This window comes from Protomyctophum bolini, assembly GCF_963924005.1.
Source record: "Protomyctophum bolini genome assembly, chromosome: 14".
In the NCBI taxonomy this organism is placed as follows: domain Eukaryota; kingdom Metazoa; phylum Chordata; class Actinopteri; order Myctophiformes; family Myctophidae; genus Protomyctophum; species Protomyctophum bolini.
Genome location: NC_137875.1, coordinates 10,123,683 through 10,140,097, shown reverse-complemented (window position 1 = coordinate 10,140,097; position 16,415 = coordinate 10,123,683). Strand labels below are relative to the sequence as shown.

The 16,415-nt window shown below is 43.8% G+C and overlaps 1 protein-coding gene across 1 annotated transcript in view; it reads right to left on the bottom strand.

Moving 5' to 3' along the window:
* Positions 1 to 304: 304 nt before the first annotated feature.
* Positions 305 to 16,415, bottom strand: part of LOC308328207 (protocadherin-15-like) — a gene marked incomplete at both ends in the record, with an annotated part of 276,193 nt that continues 260,082 nt past the window's right edge. The window contains 4 exons of the mRNA XM_080781948.1: positions 305 to 527; positions 5,142 to 5,318; positions 8,468 to 8,556; positions 10,996 to 11,211. Of these exons, the coding sequence (XP_080638074.1) occupies positions 305 to 527; positions 5,142 to 5,318; positions 8,468 to 8,556; positions 10,996 to 11,211 (705 nt within the window). The remainder of the gene's footprint in view (positions 528 to 5,141; positions 5,319 to 8,467; positions 8,557 to 10,995; positions 11,212 to 16,415) is intronic.

The following is a 16,415-nucleotide window of genomic DNA, read 5'->3' as shown; positions in this document are numbered from 1 at the left end:
GAACTTTAATCCATGCGTTCAGCAGGAATCATCAAAGTTATGAACTACAAGATGCACGCATGCTAAATTAGGCGCTTATATTTAGCTAGGAGAGGGAAATTAACTCAACCGAACTTCAGGACTAAAGTGTGCTTCATTATTATTCATATCATATTCCTCCCTACTGCAGAGAGTTCATACTATAAATCGTCTATAGCGCTGTTTTTCAACCCAATCTACACCATAAATCAGGACTAGGTCCCGACTAGGAGCCAAATAAGTAAAAAAAATAAAAAATAAAATAATGCAATGCACGGCCAAACACTCACTGTTTGTAGGTGACCATGACGATGAGAATGGCGGGGATGCAGCAGAGGATGATGATGATGGCGAGGGCGAGCAGCGCGCCCTCCGTGTATCCCACGGCCTGCGCGGCCTTCTTCACGCTGGCCACCACGCCCAGGTCACGCACCTCCTTCACGCGGCCCTCGGCGCCCATGAACTCCTGGAACTCCTTGTTGATGTCCAGGAGATTGCCCTCCAGGAACCTAGAGAGGACAGGGATGGGCAACTGTGACCATGCGGCGAGGAGGGCCATTATTATTATTTCCCCACTAACTCCAGAGGGCCACGTTGGATAATACTGTCGTATAGAAAAAAGTAGCCGATCTGCAAGCTCAAAACGGGTCGCAGTGCGACGCGTTTTGAGCTTGTAGATCAGCTAGTTTTGCTATTATTTGAATTTAAATCATGAAAAGTAAAAACATTAATTAAATTTCAAATGCCTTTAATTATAGTTATGTTAACTTCATGAACTAAATACAAATACATTGCACGTGAAAGAAAAGACGATAACATAATACTCATTAAGCTACTAATCTACTTACTATACTATCAGTATTCTGGTATAAACCCGAGGGCCGCATTAAGTGAAGGTGAGGGCCACATGTGGCCCCCGGGCCACCAGTTGCCCATGAGCTTACAATGGGCAATAGGATGATGTTTCCGCTTTGCCAAAAGGAGGTAATGTGGATGAGGGGAAAACAATGATAAGTGCAGTGCAATAGCCTCAACCTTTTTCATGTCAAGGTCCATTGTTTATTCAGCATTTGAGCCACGGGACCACTTTTTGATGAGATTTAGCCTCTCAGACCCAACATTTGAATATGTTGTTATTATTGGATAAGATGTGTGTCCACAATTCCACGCTGTATTGATGTGGTACCATAGGAGAGATAACTGGCATTGATCAAAATAACAATTCTTCTACATTCTGTAGACTTCTTTTAAGTTAAGTAATGCAGGTGTTTAACAATACTTTACCTTCTTGAGAGTGTAAAATGAAACCAAATGTACCCATAAGGGTAAAGATTTAAGGGTCCATTTGGTTACCAACTCTCCATCATTTATATTAGCTGGGGACCACCTGGAGGATTGATTGATTGATTGTTTGAATACTCAAAAGTGTAAACATCACAAACTGCAGTCAGACATTCAGTCCCCTGGTCCAAGTCAGTGGCTCCCACACGTTTTTGCTCGAGACCCAAGACAAACTAGATGCCCAAATTACTGACAATAGCAGATGTACGAGCACACAACATGCCCCGGTGTGACGTGTTGTGAGCTTGTGGATAATGGTTCCTAAATCCTAAATAAACTCAAACTCAAAGGACATTATCAGTATGCGTTCAAAAAATGTGAAAGGGACATTTATTGTGTTGTCTTCTCACTTTCATGTCATTGTTGAGCAGCTAGTGCACCTTGAGACTTATTTTTATTTTTATGAGCGTTGCGGGCCGGAGGTTCTGCTTCGCAGTGCTTTCTCATTGCTACTTTCCTCCCCAGCAAGAGCAAAGCAGCAGGATTCTTATTAAAAAGTCAGCGACATTACGAAGCCGCTTTTCAAAATTAATGGCAGCTGTCTCAGAAAGTGACTTTTCTTTTTTTTTTATAAGGACGGTGCTCCGGATCAAACGGGGCCCCCTTTTTCATTTCTGTCTTTCCCCTTTTTTATGACGCATGCAGGCTTCTTAACAAGATGAATAAAACAGAAGGCGTTGAAATAAGGGGGGAGGGTGGGGAGAGACTGGTGTTACAGTCAAGCTCAGATCTTGACTGTCTGTAGCGGTGCCTGATTTAAAAGGGATGGGGAGTATCATTCATGTTTTAAGAGCATGGAGAGATGAGAGTGGGACAGACAGAGAGAGAGAGAGAGAGAGAGAGAGAGAGAGAGAGAGAGAGAGAGAGAGAGAGAGAGAGAGAGAGAGGCAGGGGAACGAGGGGGAGAGGAATATGGGCGGCAGAGTGACATGATAGAGGGGGAGAGAGATGATGAGAGCAGGAGAGAGAAAGAGAGAAAAAGAAGCAGAGGGAGATAGAGATGAAAGGAGGAGAGGGACGGAGGGACAGAGAGAGAGAGAGAGAGAGAGAGAGAGAGAGAGAGAGAGGTGTCAGGGAGAGAGAGAGAGGTGTCAGGGGAGAGAGAGAGGTGTCAGGGAGATGGAGACATGACCGAAGGAGAGCGAGAAAGGTGGCTGAGAAAGGTATATCGTTTCAAACTAAGCTGGGAATTAAGAGACTGAACTATAGTACTCAGTAGGGGATGTTTCCCGCCGAGTGATGTCCTTTATGTCGTTTTGGGCACTGCTGGTAGAAGAAGTACTCCATAATTCCTGCGGCGACATATGCGAAATAAAGGCAAGACAACAGTTTATACCGAAGGGCTGCACCATGTACAATTGATTGCCTTTAACTTCAACGGTGCGCTCCTACTCGGCGCATGTCTCCGCCAGGCTGGGTTGTCTACCCAGGGCCCGCAAACTTTGGAAGGCAATCATACCGTAGCTATTTGTAATGGCTAGCGATCCCCCCCCCCGGTGTGGCAGTACGTGAGTGGCCACATAAAATATCTTGACAACTAGTACCGGCACTGTCAAAAGGGCCCAGATATGGCCATATACTAATGACATGACATGAGGGAACTCGATGTATGCACATAGAAGGGACAATGACTGACAGATAGATACACAGATCTTATGGCAATCACTCTAGGCATGAGCACCGTGCAGCGGCCTGAAAAGCTAATAAAATCAAGTATAAAGACTGGCCCTTAAAACCTCATTCACTTGGATGGAGTGCTAATGTTTCTGCAGCCAGCAGGAGGGCAAATAGTGACATCTGCTGGGCCATTCATTAGAACCGCATGCTGATAGTGGGTCCAGTCTGTTTATTTGGCCGTCTGGCTTTACCTCAGGATCTATGGTGCCTATGGTGTTATTTTCCTTCATCTAATGAAGTGCTTTAATATCCTCAAGTGGTCATGGCGTCTGCTGCGTGGTCACGCGGCCACAGAGACGAGGCGAGACCCGGGTCTACAGTATATATCACCTCTGTCGGGTAGAAGCCTGTCCAAAATCATTACTTTTCAAGATTAAAAAACTCAAAAGCATCAAAAGTAGCAGATCTACAAGCTGGAAAATCTTGTGCATCTGCTATTTTGGATGCCTTTTGTGTGACTGTAGTATTTATTATTAAGTATGGGTGTTAATTTTCGGAGCCGGAAAAAACAACACAAAAAGATATGGCGGTAAGAGGCTTCTCCCCAACTGTGACGATAATATGCTGGAGGCTGCAGCGTGGCGGGGAGGGCAATGCTGGAGGCTGCAGCATGGCGGGGAGGGCAATGCTGGAGGCTGCAGCATGGTGTGGAGGGCAATGCTGGAGGCTGCAGCATGGTGTGGAGGGCAATGCTGGAGGCTGCAGCATGGTGGGGAGGGCAATGCTGGAGGCTGCAGCATGGGGAGGAGGGCAATGCTGGAGGCTGCAGCATGGTGGGGAGGGCAATGCTGGAGGCTGCAGCATGGCGGGGAGGGCAATGCAATGTATGTGCTGCTGCTGCCATCTCACCAGACGCCTGGAACAACCTTCAGGCCGGTGGCACGTCAGGGGATGATGGATTGGTGGAAATACACCACCCCCCCCCCCCCTCTCTCTTTCTCTCTCTCTCCCTCCCCCCCTCCCCCTAGCCAAAGCTCCACCACCCTCTTCTATTGCAGTGGTGCTCAACCTTCTCAGGCTGTGACCCCCCCCCCCCCCGAAATAATCAGTTGAACTTTCTTACATTATTTGACAAGTTTGCTGATTACTTTTGATGCAGTAATGGTATTTTTTATTTTCTTTATTTCTTTTTATCACTGTTCTATTGTGCCTCTCCTTCCTTCTGGCATATCAGCGCAGTCGGGTGGAAACCAGGGGAATTAACTAGCGTGACGCAGACAACGTAATTGTGTTGGGACCCAGAGGCATGTGTGACCCACAGGCGCTCACACGTGCCGTCGGTAAAATACAATTATAAATGCATACAGAGATGTAATGACAGTCGAGTTGGCCAAGTTTGGCGGAGCCCGCTGGTGGCTGCTGCTAGCGCACACGCTCCCCGCTGGTGGAGGGTGTACTGTAGGCTAATAACGTGTAGGAAGTTAGAAGAGGGTTCCCCGTGGGGCTCCCCCGACTGTGCATAGCTGCGGCTGCTGCTGCTCTGTTCACAATCACGGCAGGTAAGGTCACAACTACTGTACAGTGTACCGTACGCCCAGGGATGTGCTGGGCCTCTAATTCAGCCTGGGAAATGGAGTTGGAGAGGCCCTTCGGCCGCATGCCAGAAAATAAATTGCCCTCAGACGGCACGGATCCAAATACTAACCGATGAACGGTGACAGCTCCATCACAGCGTGAAAAGAGGAGTTAACGGGCAATTATGGGCACTGTGTTCTGCCCGTAAACCTCAAGTTTAGTGGATACAGTTAATATACGGTAATATACAGGTGTGATTGTACAATTCGGGAGTTTACCGGAGTTTGTTGGAAAGTTTAACGGGAGTTTCCTGTAATGTACACATCCGTATTCCATGATTTTTGCGCAGTGCATGTCGCTGGACAAATCTCAGCATAAAAAAAATAATAAAACAATATTGAAATTGCATAGCAGACGTGAAGTCCACATAACCAACTCTGACAGTGTTACAAACCGGTTCTGGAAACGGCTCAACGTGTGATGGAACCGATTCTGGTTGCTCAATGTTTGATGCGGTTCCTTCATCCCAACCAAAGTCTCGAGCCAATGTCGCCCGTTTGGTAAACAAACACCCCCCCCCATGCACTCACTTGTTGAGCTCTGTGCGTGAGATGGCCCTGTTGGTGAGCGGGTCGATGGCGTACACCGTCATGTCCGTCCCTTTGTGGTCCTCCTGCTCGTAGCCCTCGCCGACCCGCTTGGCCCCGATGGCCTCCACGATCACCTTGGCCCCGGGGATCTGGTCCTGGATGTAGCGCTCCATGATGCTGGTGGACACAAGGTGGCAAAACAACAGTGTGTTCAATGAGCCGCGGTGGAAAGTAAACAAGTACATTTACTTACTGTACTTAAAGTACAGGTTTGAGGTACTTTTACTTTACTGGAGTATTTTTTTAAAAGAAAGGAAAAGAAGGAGCCTATATTTATTTGATTTTTAAACAAATCAGAATGAATAAAATCAAACAGTTCGACTGAAAAATAAGCTTCAAGCTCAGGTGTTTATTCAGTCAACTCCTCCAGAGCTCAAATGATTGCCTTGTCCCACTGGGCAGGCAGTCAGAGGATGGTGTGTAGTTTTCTCCACACCTAGGGCTCTTGGCAAAACAAGGCCTCGGATAATCCATTTCAGGCACTGAGAAAAATCGGCACTTGAGTTTACGAGCCAAAGAAAAACGCTCTCTGTGTGCCGCCACGGCCAAGGTGGATATATCCTTTCTGTCTGGTGGAAACCTTGCATGTACAAAAAAACATGAAGAAATGGAGAGAAGAAGCTGTGTTCTAATGGATCCAATGTAGTTAATTATTCAGTCACGGTCTCTTGTTAATCATTTCAACGGTTCATTATTTATAAACCCCCACCCCAAACACTTAAGCACTTTAACTTAATATGCATTTTTTTCACTTATTATAATTTTTATCCCACGATTTTGTAACCCATTTTTCACCCCTGTGTCAATTATCTAATGACCTTGGGCTCTACACACCCTCCGCCAACCTAGTCCCCATATATGGGGGACATGGGGAGAGCAACGGACTTGAACTCATGCTTCCTTCATGCCTGAGTGTCCAAGTTGCTCCTTTACACCTGACAGGGGGGAGTTTCCCTAATATGTATTTTCTAATAGCAAAAATAGATCTACAAGCTCACAACGCCATGCACTGTGAGCTTGTAGGTTTTTTGGTGTGACACTGTAGTATAACAATTGTAGGGCATTCATTTACTATAAATAAAAATAAATATGTAGATATGTGGATAGCCAAGAGCCAAACAACATGACTGATGCAAAGCTGTTATCCACGGCTCAGCTCAGACAGAGCTGGGAACCCTTTAACAGCCATTTGTTTATCAGATAGACTAATTATACTAAAAGCTTCCGCCCACGAGAGCCACAAATTAAATATATTTTCTTGAACCTCGATCATTAATTAAATTGAGTTCAGGGTAAAAAAATATATAAATAAAATAGGACCCAAAGAGGTTGGACTCGACTGTCTTGCTGGGTCTAATCTGCCTGTTTTTAATTGACTGATCAATGAGGAAGAAACATAAATGGGGAGCAAACTTGTTCATGTAGGACCGCCAAATTAATCTCTCTTAAGCCTCGGGCGCCCCATCTGAAAAGACTTGGTTCCAGAGACCCCCATAAGTGTCACAGTATGTGGCTCTCTGTTGCCATACTGTGGCTGTGTGTTGTCGTCGGCTTTCCTCCCAGCTTCCAGCCTTGGCAGCCATCAACTCATCAGCCCTGACAGTATTTAAACCCTGGTCTTCACTTCACTCATCGCCAGATCATTGTACAACCTTTCATGGTAGTAGCTTGTCTCTAAACCAGTGTTTACGTCCTAGTAGTGAAGTTATAGTTTAGTAGTATTCCAATTTCCAAGTCTTAGTTCCTAGTATTCCTAGTGTTTTGCTCCTGTGTGTTTCATGCAACTCAAGCTCTTCTCCTCTCCTCCAGAACCCAGCTCTCCTGTTCATCCGTCTGCTTGTTGTCTGCCTGCCGCCTGCCCTGCCTGCTCTTCTCAGTATTCATTTCAGATTGTTTTATGCTACCTTCCCATTCACTTATTGTGAATAAATACCTTAATTAGGTTCCTGTGTTTGGCTTTGCTTTTGGGTTCAACTTTCTGCACACCATGACAATAAGAGATTATCGTTGCTGTTGGCAGAAACCTCTCTATCTTCATATCCTAACTTTGTTTTCCATAAATGAATGCGCTACATAATATAAAATGTATACAAATCTTTTGAAAGTAGCGGATCTGCATGCTCACGTTGTAAGTATAATATAGGACTGAAGTGGTTAATGTACTGTATGTTTTGTGATAATACTAAAGTGAAATATTTGCCTTTGAGATGTAGTGGAGTATTGAAATCAAGTATTGAAAATTGGAAACACTCCAGCAAAGCAAAAACATTTCCAAATTGGGCAGAGAAATTAGGTACAGAGTAAATGCTACTTTAGACCACTGGTGACAACTCTGCATGGAATTATGCATCCCCCTTTCATACACTATCTCTCTCTGAAGAAACCAGGCGGTGGAAAACATGTTGTGAATAACATTGTCTATCTCATAAAGGAAGCCCTGCAGAGAGGGTGGCAAAAAATATGGACTGGAAAATGGTACATGTCACACTTTGTTTAGAGTCGAAGCTCACACATCCAAACGTGTGGTTTTAAAACCACAGGAGAAGAAGGCGCTCGGGTGGCGCAGTGGTAAAGTGGTAAATTCCTCATTTCACCAGTTAGGTCTTCAAAGTTGGATAGCCTTACTGGGGGCTTGGTTAAGACTCAAGAGCCTATTAGCCCGTGTATGGGGGAGGGAAGCCGGGTGGGGAGGAGGGTGATAGTGTGTCACTGCATACTCCGTACATTTCTGTTAAATAATCGACTTAAGAATCATTGAATCGTATCATATCACTATCAATGAAAGAATATTGTCCTGCATGTATTGTATCAACCATGTATCCAAAAGTGGAAATCTGACAGCCATACTTTAGCGGTAGAAAATAAAACTCTCTAAAAGTATAGGCAGAGTGCAAAAATCAGGAAATTTGTGGTTAAGCTACGAAAAAATAAAAATAAATGTTGGTGCACACATTTGCAACATGGCACTGTTGTTGAGTGCCATGTTAGAATGCATGAACTAGCGTCTAAATGGCAAGGGTGGTGAGATTAACATTCATAAATATTTAGCGAGCTGTGTCATTTTTCACTTAATTTGCATCTCAACAACATTCCAGGATAGAGATGCTGCTGACTACAGCAGGTGGTTATCAAATATCAAACATGTTCATGTGAAGGACCCGGGCATGAATTTAACCCACGGTCTCCAATCTGAAAACAATGAAGGTCCCCGGACACCCCGGACACCCCACACACACACACACACACACACACACAAACGGTCTTACCTAACGAGCTTCTCCTTCTTGTCTTCAATTTTAGTGGCCAGGGCGTCAAATACAACCACCTGCATGTCCAACGCATTGACCACTGACACCTATGACAGACAGACAGACAGACAGACAGACAGACAGACAGAAAGATCGTGTGATTACTGCATGCTCTTCGTCACTCTGAATATTTCAACCATATTTCAGCTGATCTACACGCTCACTACGTGTCACATGACTCGACATGAGTTGTGATTCGATTAGATGTTACTTAATGTCTGGCTTGGGTCAATGCATACATTCAAGAGAAGAGAAGACAAGACAATTCTATTATATAAAAAGTAAGCCAATTCTATAGTCTTTTAGTCTTTCTCTAGTCTCTGGTCTTATGCCCATAATGTGTTTGTGTATGCTTTCGTGTGTGTGTGTGTGTGTGTGTGTGTGTGTGTGCATGTAGGTTTAAGCGCACACAGTGCAGCTCATCCAGGCGTGTAGCTGTAGATCGGCTGTTTTTGCTATATACGTAGCTAAAAATAAGAAAATAAATGTGAAAGTGGTTAAGTGAGTATGTGGGTTTTAACAACATTGAACCAATGAACGTTATTAAAGAGCTTGTGACTAAATGCAGCAATAAAAAAATAGAATGCATTAGAACACAGTTTATTTTGTCCCATTTCCATTATTTTGTTCTTCGGACATACAAGGTTTCCACCCGACAGCGGGTATACTTTGTCTCTCGTGACGGCTCAAACTAAACCTCCCCCAGATTGGCCACTCGTATCGGGGGGGCAGTGTGACAGCTGTAGGATACCGCAGGCTTAATTCCGAGGCGATAGGTGTAAGCGCACGCTGAGCGCATCTTCTCTCCTGCTCCGCGGGCCAAATCTCCCAATGAGATTCCCGTGAAATTAGGTCTCACCCTGAAAATTAACGAGTGCCATGGTTAAGCACTGCTCTGCTCGTGCAGATCCAGGCGAGATATGTCCAGCACCCCTCCTTCTGTCTCATTAGCGAGCTTGTTAGCCCAACATATTTCACGGAAAGTGAAAAATAAGCCTGCCCACGAGCCAGCCAGGATAAATACTGAATTGGGGGCAAAAACCTGAGACCAATCGGCGCCATGTCGGTGGGGAATTCACAATATCCAGAGATACAAATACATAGACAGATGGGCGAGCGCACACACACACACACACACACACACACACACACACACACACACACACACACACACACACACACACACACACACACACACACACACACACACACGCACGTACACAGAAGGCACTCTTGTGGAAACGTTATAAAGCCTTCAATAGTCTGGCTAAAGCACAGCAAGAAGACAAAATGCACTTACATGGTCATGTTGAGGCAACATGGCCTGATGTTACCCTGACCAGGGCTTTGTTGCCTCAACACGTAGTGCATTTATTTATTTATTTATTTGCTCTTGCTATGCATTAGCCATTAAGCCTTTTTTTCCACAAGAAGGACCTTCTTGGTCTTATCTTCTTTTTTGCTATGTGCTTACACAACTCTAGTAATACAAGTAAGTAAACGCACGCACACACACACGCACGCACGCACGCACGCACGCACGCACGCACGGTCGCACGCACAGAGTCTCAGGCGCGCACGCTCTCTCACACAGACCAATTATGAAGTACTGAAAATCCATAGACTTCTGTGCAGAGTTTAATTGGATCGTCAGCCAGAAACGGAGGGTTCAGTCGGGTCCAGAATATATCGCCGCGGTCGTGGGACAGAAAACCTCTCATCTCCATACTCTAACCTTTTGTGTTCTTTCGTGAATTAACCCTACTTGATCACACTGCAGCGGTGCGTGAAAGCATCAAAAGCAGCACCTCTACCAGCTAGAAACACGGCAAGAAGAGACGCATTTCGAGCTTGTAGATCTTCTGCGTTTGGTGCTTTTGAATCCTGAAAAATAACCGTTTTGGACATGTGAGGTTTCCGCCCGACGGAGGCGATTACGTCTGCTGTGCTAGTGCCGCAGCTACAGTACTGTGAATAATTCAATGGACTGGAAGCAACGAGGGAGAAACCTGCATCATCATCATCATCACCATCATCTATATAGATTGATATCGTATAGATTCTATACGACCAGCAAATTGTCGCTGTAGGGTGGAAACCTTTTATGTCCAAAATTGTGTTAACTGTTAAATGTATATAAAACCCACGCACGCACGCACGTAACCACTTAAAGGGATATTTCACTTTAAAAACTACTTTTGGTTAATGTTATCGTCTACTCTGTTGGTTGGTGGTGCACTGGTATGATTGGTACGCCTGAAACTCGTCCAGTGCAAAAACAGTGCGATTAAAATGCTTTTTTTCTTTTCCTGTAATTAATTAAACAAGATGAATCAGTTAAAGTCCCAGCCCTAGTTGTAAGCTTGCAGATCGTGCATTCTTGTTATACTTTTGCGTGACACAGTGGCATTACGAAGAAGGTCATGGTGTATGCGTGCTGACGTGCGCGACAGTGCACACGTCAAAAACACTGGGACGCTCCTCACCACCACGTCGGCGGTGCTCTTCAGGCCCGTGCCCCAGTCGTCCTGGGCGATGACCTTGAACTTGAAGTAGGAGCGGCGCATGTTGCGGAACATGACGGCCGACTTGATGAGGCCCGTGAGGTTGCCGATGACGAAGGGCTCCTGGACCTCCCCCGTGGGAGCGAACTGCAGCTGGTACCACATGGCACTGTAGTTCCCTGTGTCCACGTCCGTGGCCTGTATGGGAGAGACGCACGCGCACACACACACACGCACACACACACACGCACACACACACACACACACACACACACACACACACACACACACACACCAGAGTGTTAAATTCTTTCCACTAAAACTGTGACGAAAACGACTAAAATGTAAGTGGTTAGTGGAGAAGAGATCCAGTAGAATGCCATCAAGGCATGCCAAAATACATTTTTGAGATGACTAAAACTAAATGAAATTTGTATAAAAAAATATGACTAAACCAGATATGTGTAGAGAGACTGAGAGAGTGAGGGGGCAGAAAACAGCTCTGGTCACGTGACCCATGCAGCGCTCGAGTGTGACAAGATGGAGTTTTAAATACATTGTGGCGCAAATATCAGCAGTGTTACCTGATTTATTGTACAGTTGTATTGTACAGTGACAACTAAAGTCTCTGTAATGTTTATGTTATACTATAGGACTAAAAACAAGCTAAAATAAAGTGAATTAAGATCATTAAAGCTTGGCTGTTGCGTTTCATTCACTGAAGTGACTGACAGGCAGTATCCTTGCAGGCAGTATTCTCATGATACTTTTGCTCAGAAACTGAGAGGCACCCAGCTGCAGCATTTCAGAAACTCTTATTGTGCTCTTTCGAGACGTCAATATAATCGTTCGCGAATCAGAAAACAAGGTATCCGGATAACCTGTGTCTTCTTTCAATTGTCTGCATCGATATTCTTTTTACAAAGGTCACAGTCATTAAAACATTATGTTTGTTCATGCCTTGACTACTCCCATACAGTAGATTCCAGTGCATTGCGTCAACTTCCTGTCCAGGGCTTTGTAACTATTCGGCTCATTGTGGCGTCGGAAGAGAATTTCCCATTAATCTTTTCCATAGACGTTTCAGAAAGTATTTATATAAAGACCTTTAAGCCATTTTGACCTGAGATCAGATTCTAAAAATGTCTTCTACATCCTGACAGTTTTCTGAAAAAGCTATGTTTCTATGGCAGTCGTTATGTCAGACCTACAAGCTTGTAGCGCGCCACACGTTGGGCAGAGAAAATAATTAGAATGGAGAAAAAAGGGCAGGGTACAACACTGTGTAGTGTGTACTGTACACTATTTCTTCTTCTTTCTAAATATTTGGTCCCTCATCGTCCTCATCTGGAGTGCTGTAGCACTCCACGACCTTACAGGCGTATGCAAAGGCTTAACTTATGCAACTTAGATTTCATTTGATGTATACATACTGTAGCACTCTATAGTGTATACGCATAGTTTAATTATATAGATATTCCACTGTAAGGTTCTTAGTTTACGTATGACTGACATATTTGATGTATTACCATGTTTTGTTCTTGCTTACTGTAAATCTCTCTGGATTAAGAGCGTCTGCTAAATGCCTAAATTGTAATTGTAAGTGAACGGAGATACTGCTCAACTAAATAGCTCTGGACTAAACTAAATCAAAATTTGCTGTCGAGATTAACATTGGCACACGTAAACACACGCGAAAAGTGTCCATGATTTATGTGCGACCATCACCACCTGTGGCTGCCAAGAGGATCTGGTGCAGTGACCTTTGTTCACCAGCAGAGGGGGAAGTGGAGTTTCAATATGGACAGAGCATAATGACAAGGGTGGGGGTTCCCCAGTTCAAATATGATTTTCACATTGTGAAAATAGCCACGCTCACAAGGCCTCGCATTGTGATGCGTTGTGATCTTGTAGAACGGCAATTCATAATGTTTGCCTCTGTAGTTTGGACAATTTGGTATTAAAAATGTCGTTAAAGGGGCCACACCATCAATTTGACATTTTCCACAAAAGAAAAACAAACCCAAAAAGTAATTTCCTTCAACACTCAATCCTTCATTGTGAAGTCAGTGATTTTCTGAAAGGGCATGTCTGAATAGGCCATCTCAGATTCACCCTGTGATTATGTTGGGGGCATGCGGGGAGAAGTGACAACTTGCTTCAAAGTGTCTCCCCACTCCCCGGTCCTTCAAGTGTCCCTCCACCGAGACTGAGGTGGAGGGAGGAGGGATCCCAAAGTCGCTTATAATAAACAGCCATGGCAACACTGCCCGTCACTCTTGTTCAACTAAATAGGTCATTCATTAATTTACATTATATATTTAAAAAAAAGTTGAAACACGGAGATGTGAGGTTTCCGCCCGACAGCGGCCGATATAGGTTACAATCTACAAGTACAATCAGAAGGCTTGGACAGTGTCCTCACTCATCAATTTCCACACGGCCCGTCCGTCCGTCCTGAGTCCTGACATTGATGAATATGACTCTTTTTTTCCTTCCACGGGTCCTGGCAGATGGCTGCATGTGGAGGATGTAAAATATAGACGACAAGGACAAGGCTGCCTGGAGACTGAGAGTGAGAGTGAGAGAGAGAGAGTGAGACGCCTCACTCCTCCTCCTCCTCCTCCTCCTCCTCGCTGCCTTTAAAGGGACATGTTTGTGGCTACAGCCTTCAGAGCGGCAAACATGACAGGATATATGGTTACGGTCGCCGTAATTTAACGTTTTTATTAACCCATTAAAACAGGGAAATCATCCGTGTCATTTTAGATTTCATCTACCTATACTAGAGGTTCGGTCCACTACGCGGCCCTCGCACCAACATCACAATGCCGATTCGACCGATATGTCTGAGTCATAGAGTTGGGCCCATCTGTCTGTGTGTGTCTGTGAGTTTTCAAAGTTTTCCGCGCTGCGAGCTTATACGTCTGCATATAAATAACATATAAATGGATAAAGTGGTTAAAATGATGGTGATGCTACTATTGCTGGAACCTGTCCAAGGACCCCTGGGGGTCCCCAGACCCCACTTTGAGAACCACAGAAGTAGGTAGCCTGCGCAAAGCACCAAACCGAAACATTCCTCCTCCTTATACCAGCAGGTTTCATGTACAGCTCATATCCATTATAGGGTTATAGGCTATTAGTCATGGCTCTCCATTGTTGTCAAAGAAAAACAAGTCACAAACTGCCGCTGTGTTAGTCAGCTCAATTCATTATGGTGATTAACTCGGGTTGTATTTTTCCATCTCTCTCTTGGAAGAGGATAGATTGCACTTCAGTTTGGTTGTGTTGGTTAGACCTGTGGTTCTCAAAGTGGGGTCTGGGGACCACAAGGCGGTCCTTCAGTGGCTTTCAGACCAGGGGTTCGCCAGTTAAATAGTGTAGCATAAAAATCAGCTTGACCACTTTAACCAATATACACACTATTTTGGGTATAATTGCCAATGAGGAAAAACTTCAATTATACAGCCATAATAATCTTCTAATCCATGATAATTATGCTTAATTGAAAAGCACCAGGAGGTTTTGGGAGAGGTTTCCTCACAAACTGCCATGCACTGTAAGTTTCACAGTTTAATGTGATCGTTATCCCGTAAATTATGTTAAGAAGGCAATATATATGGCTACAGAGTACACACTTCCGTTTGATTAGGAAATATGAATGCAAAACAAAACAAAAATAAAACTCCTTAATGAACAACAACATGTAGCTATTTGTAGAATGGAGTCATGCAAGAGTCACATAGAGAAGATCTCTCCCACGTTTTGCATTTGTTTCCACAACACTTCAGGCCAACAATATCTGGCCTTGCAAGATTTCATTTCACTAACAAGAACCAACAAACAGAAGACAATACATAAAAATAATTAGTCAGATTGTTATTGTTGGTTAAAGGCAAAACGGCGGGTAATAAATGTCCAACAATGTTCTTCCTCTGTGATGAATGCAGATAAAAGTTTTCCTGTTCAAGTTTTACTCCACTTTGATATGACGGCGAGTTTCTCCAAGTTTGACAAACATAAAATGACCCTTACAGTCCTAAGTTTCTCTTTGACTTTTCAAAGAAAGTAGCAGTGGTGGAAAAAGTATCCAAATGTTTTACTAAAAGTATCAATACTGCTGTGGAATCTCTTACAAGTAAAAGTCAAGAATCCCAAATTTTGTGCAAAAGTATTGGCATCAAAATGTACTTAAAGTGCCAAAAGTAGAATGTACTCATTATACAGAACGTCCCATATTTCACAACTTCAACTTTCAAACGTAGTACAAATCTTTTGAAAAGAGCAGATCCAGTGCTACTCTGCGGGGTCTACAGTACGTTCGTCAGAGCTTACAGACTATGGGGGCACTCGAATAGTGAGCTGTAGATTTATGAATTTATCTATTTCAACTACTGTACCAGCTCTGGAGCAGGCATCAATCAAATTTGGCTAATGAGGAGACATTTGCATTTTTTCTCCTCATCTAAAAATGCTAGCCCGAAGCTAGTAAGCAGCTTCCAGTGCTAGTTTTAACATTGTTCTCATGCACAACAATCACACTATACTGTTAGGTATTGTCCCTGTTTGGTCAGACCGTCTTCTCTTTTAGCCCATTTTGGGGCGGGAGCCCCTTTTGGTGTTGGCATTGTTATGCTTTAGCTATTGAAAAATAGCAGATCTACAAGCTCATACGAGCTTGTAGGTCTGCTATTTTTTTTAAATCGAAGAACGACTGACATAGAAACATAGCTTTTTCAGAAAACTGTCAGGATGTAGAAGACATTTTTTTTAATCTGATCTCAGGTCAGAATGGGTTAGTTAGAGCCTCCCACTGGAATAGTCCTTCCTATACTGTACTTGCCAAGGAGGACTTAATTGGGACGAGTTTTGAGCAAAGTCACATTCTGCCAAGGAAGACTTTGGACATTTATTTTTTCTTTATTTATTTTAATTACTAGTCATATGAACGATGAAAAATAAATAAATAAACGTAGCAGTAAAAGTAGGGCTACTGAAATTGATTTGATGTTTATAATAACTACTAAATACTGGTGACAAAGTGGCATGGCGGGAGAGAGAGAGAGAGATGGTGAAATAAAAGGAGTCTCCATTGGTAGATTAGACATGTGTGCACGCAACACGCACGGACGCAGCATGCACGATAAATTTAATTAGCTCAATTTGTCACTGGTGTAATCGTTCATGTTGTACCATAATTGTTCCGTCTCCTGTATGTTAATTGTATTGTATTGATAGGTCTATGATTTGTATTGATAGTTATATCACCATGTTTAACAACTTGCCCAGGGACTACAGCTGGAGTCTAACTCTGGCTCATTTGGAATGATGTGAAAACTGAAATGTTGATTAATGTGCATTGTCCCTGGTACATTCTTTAGTATTTGTTTATGCTTATA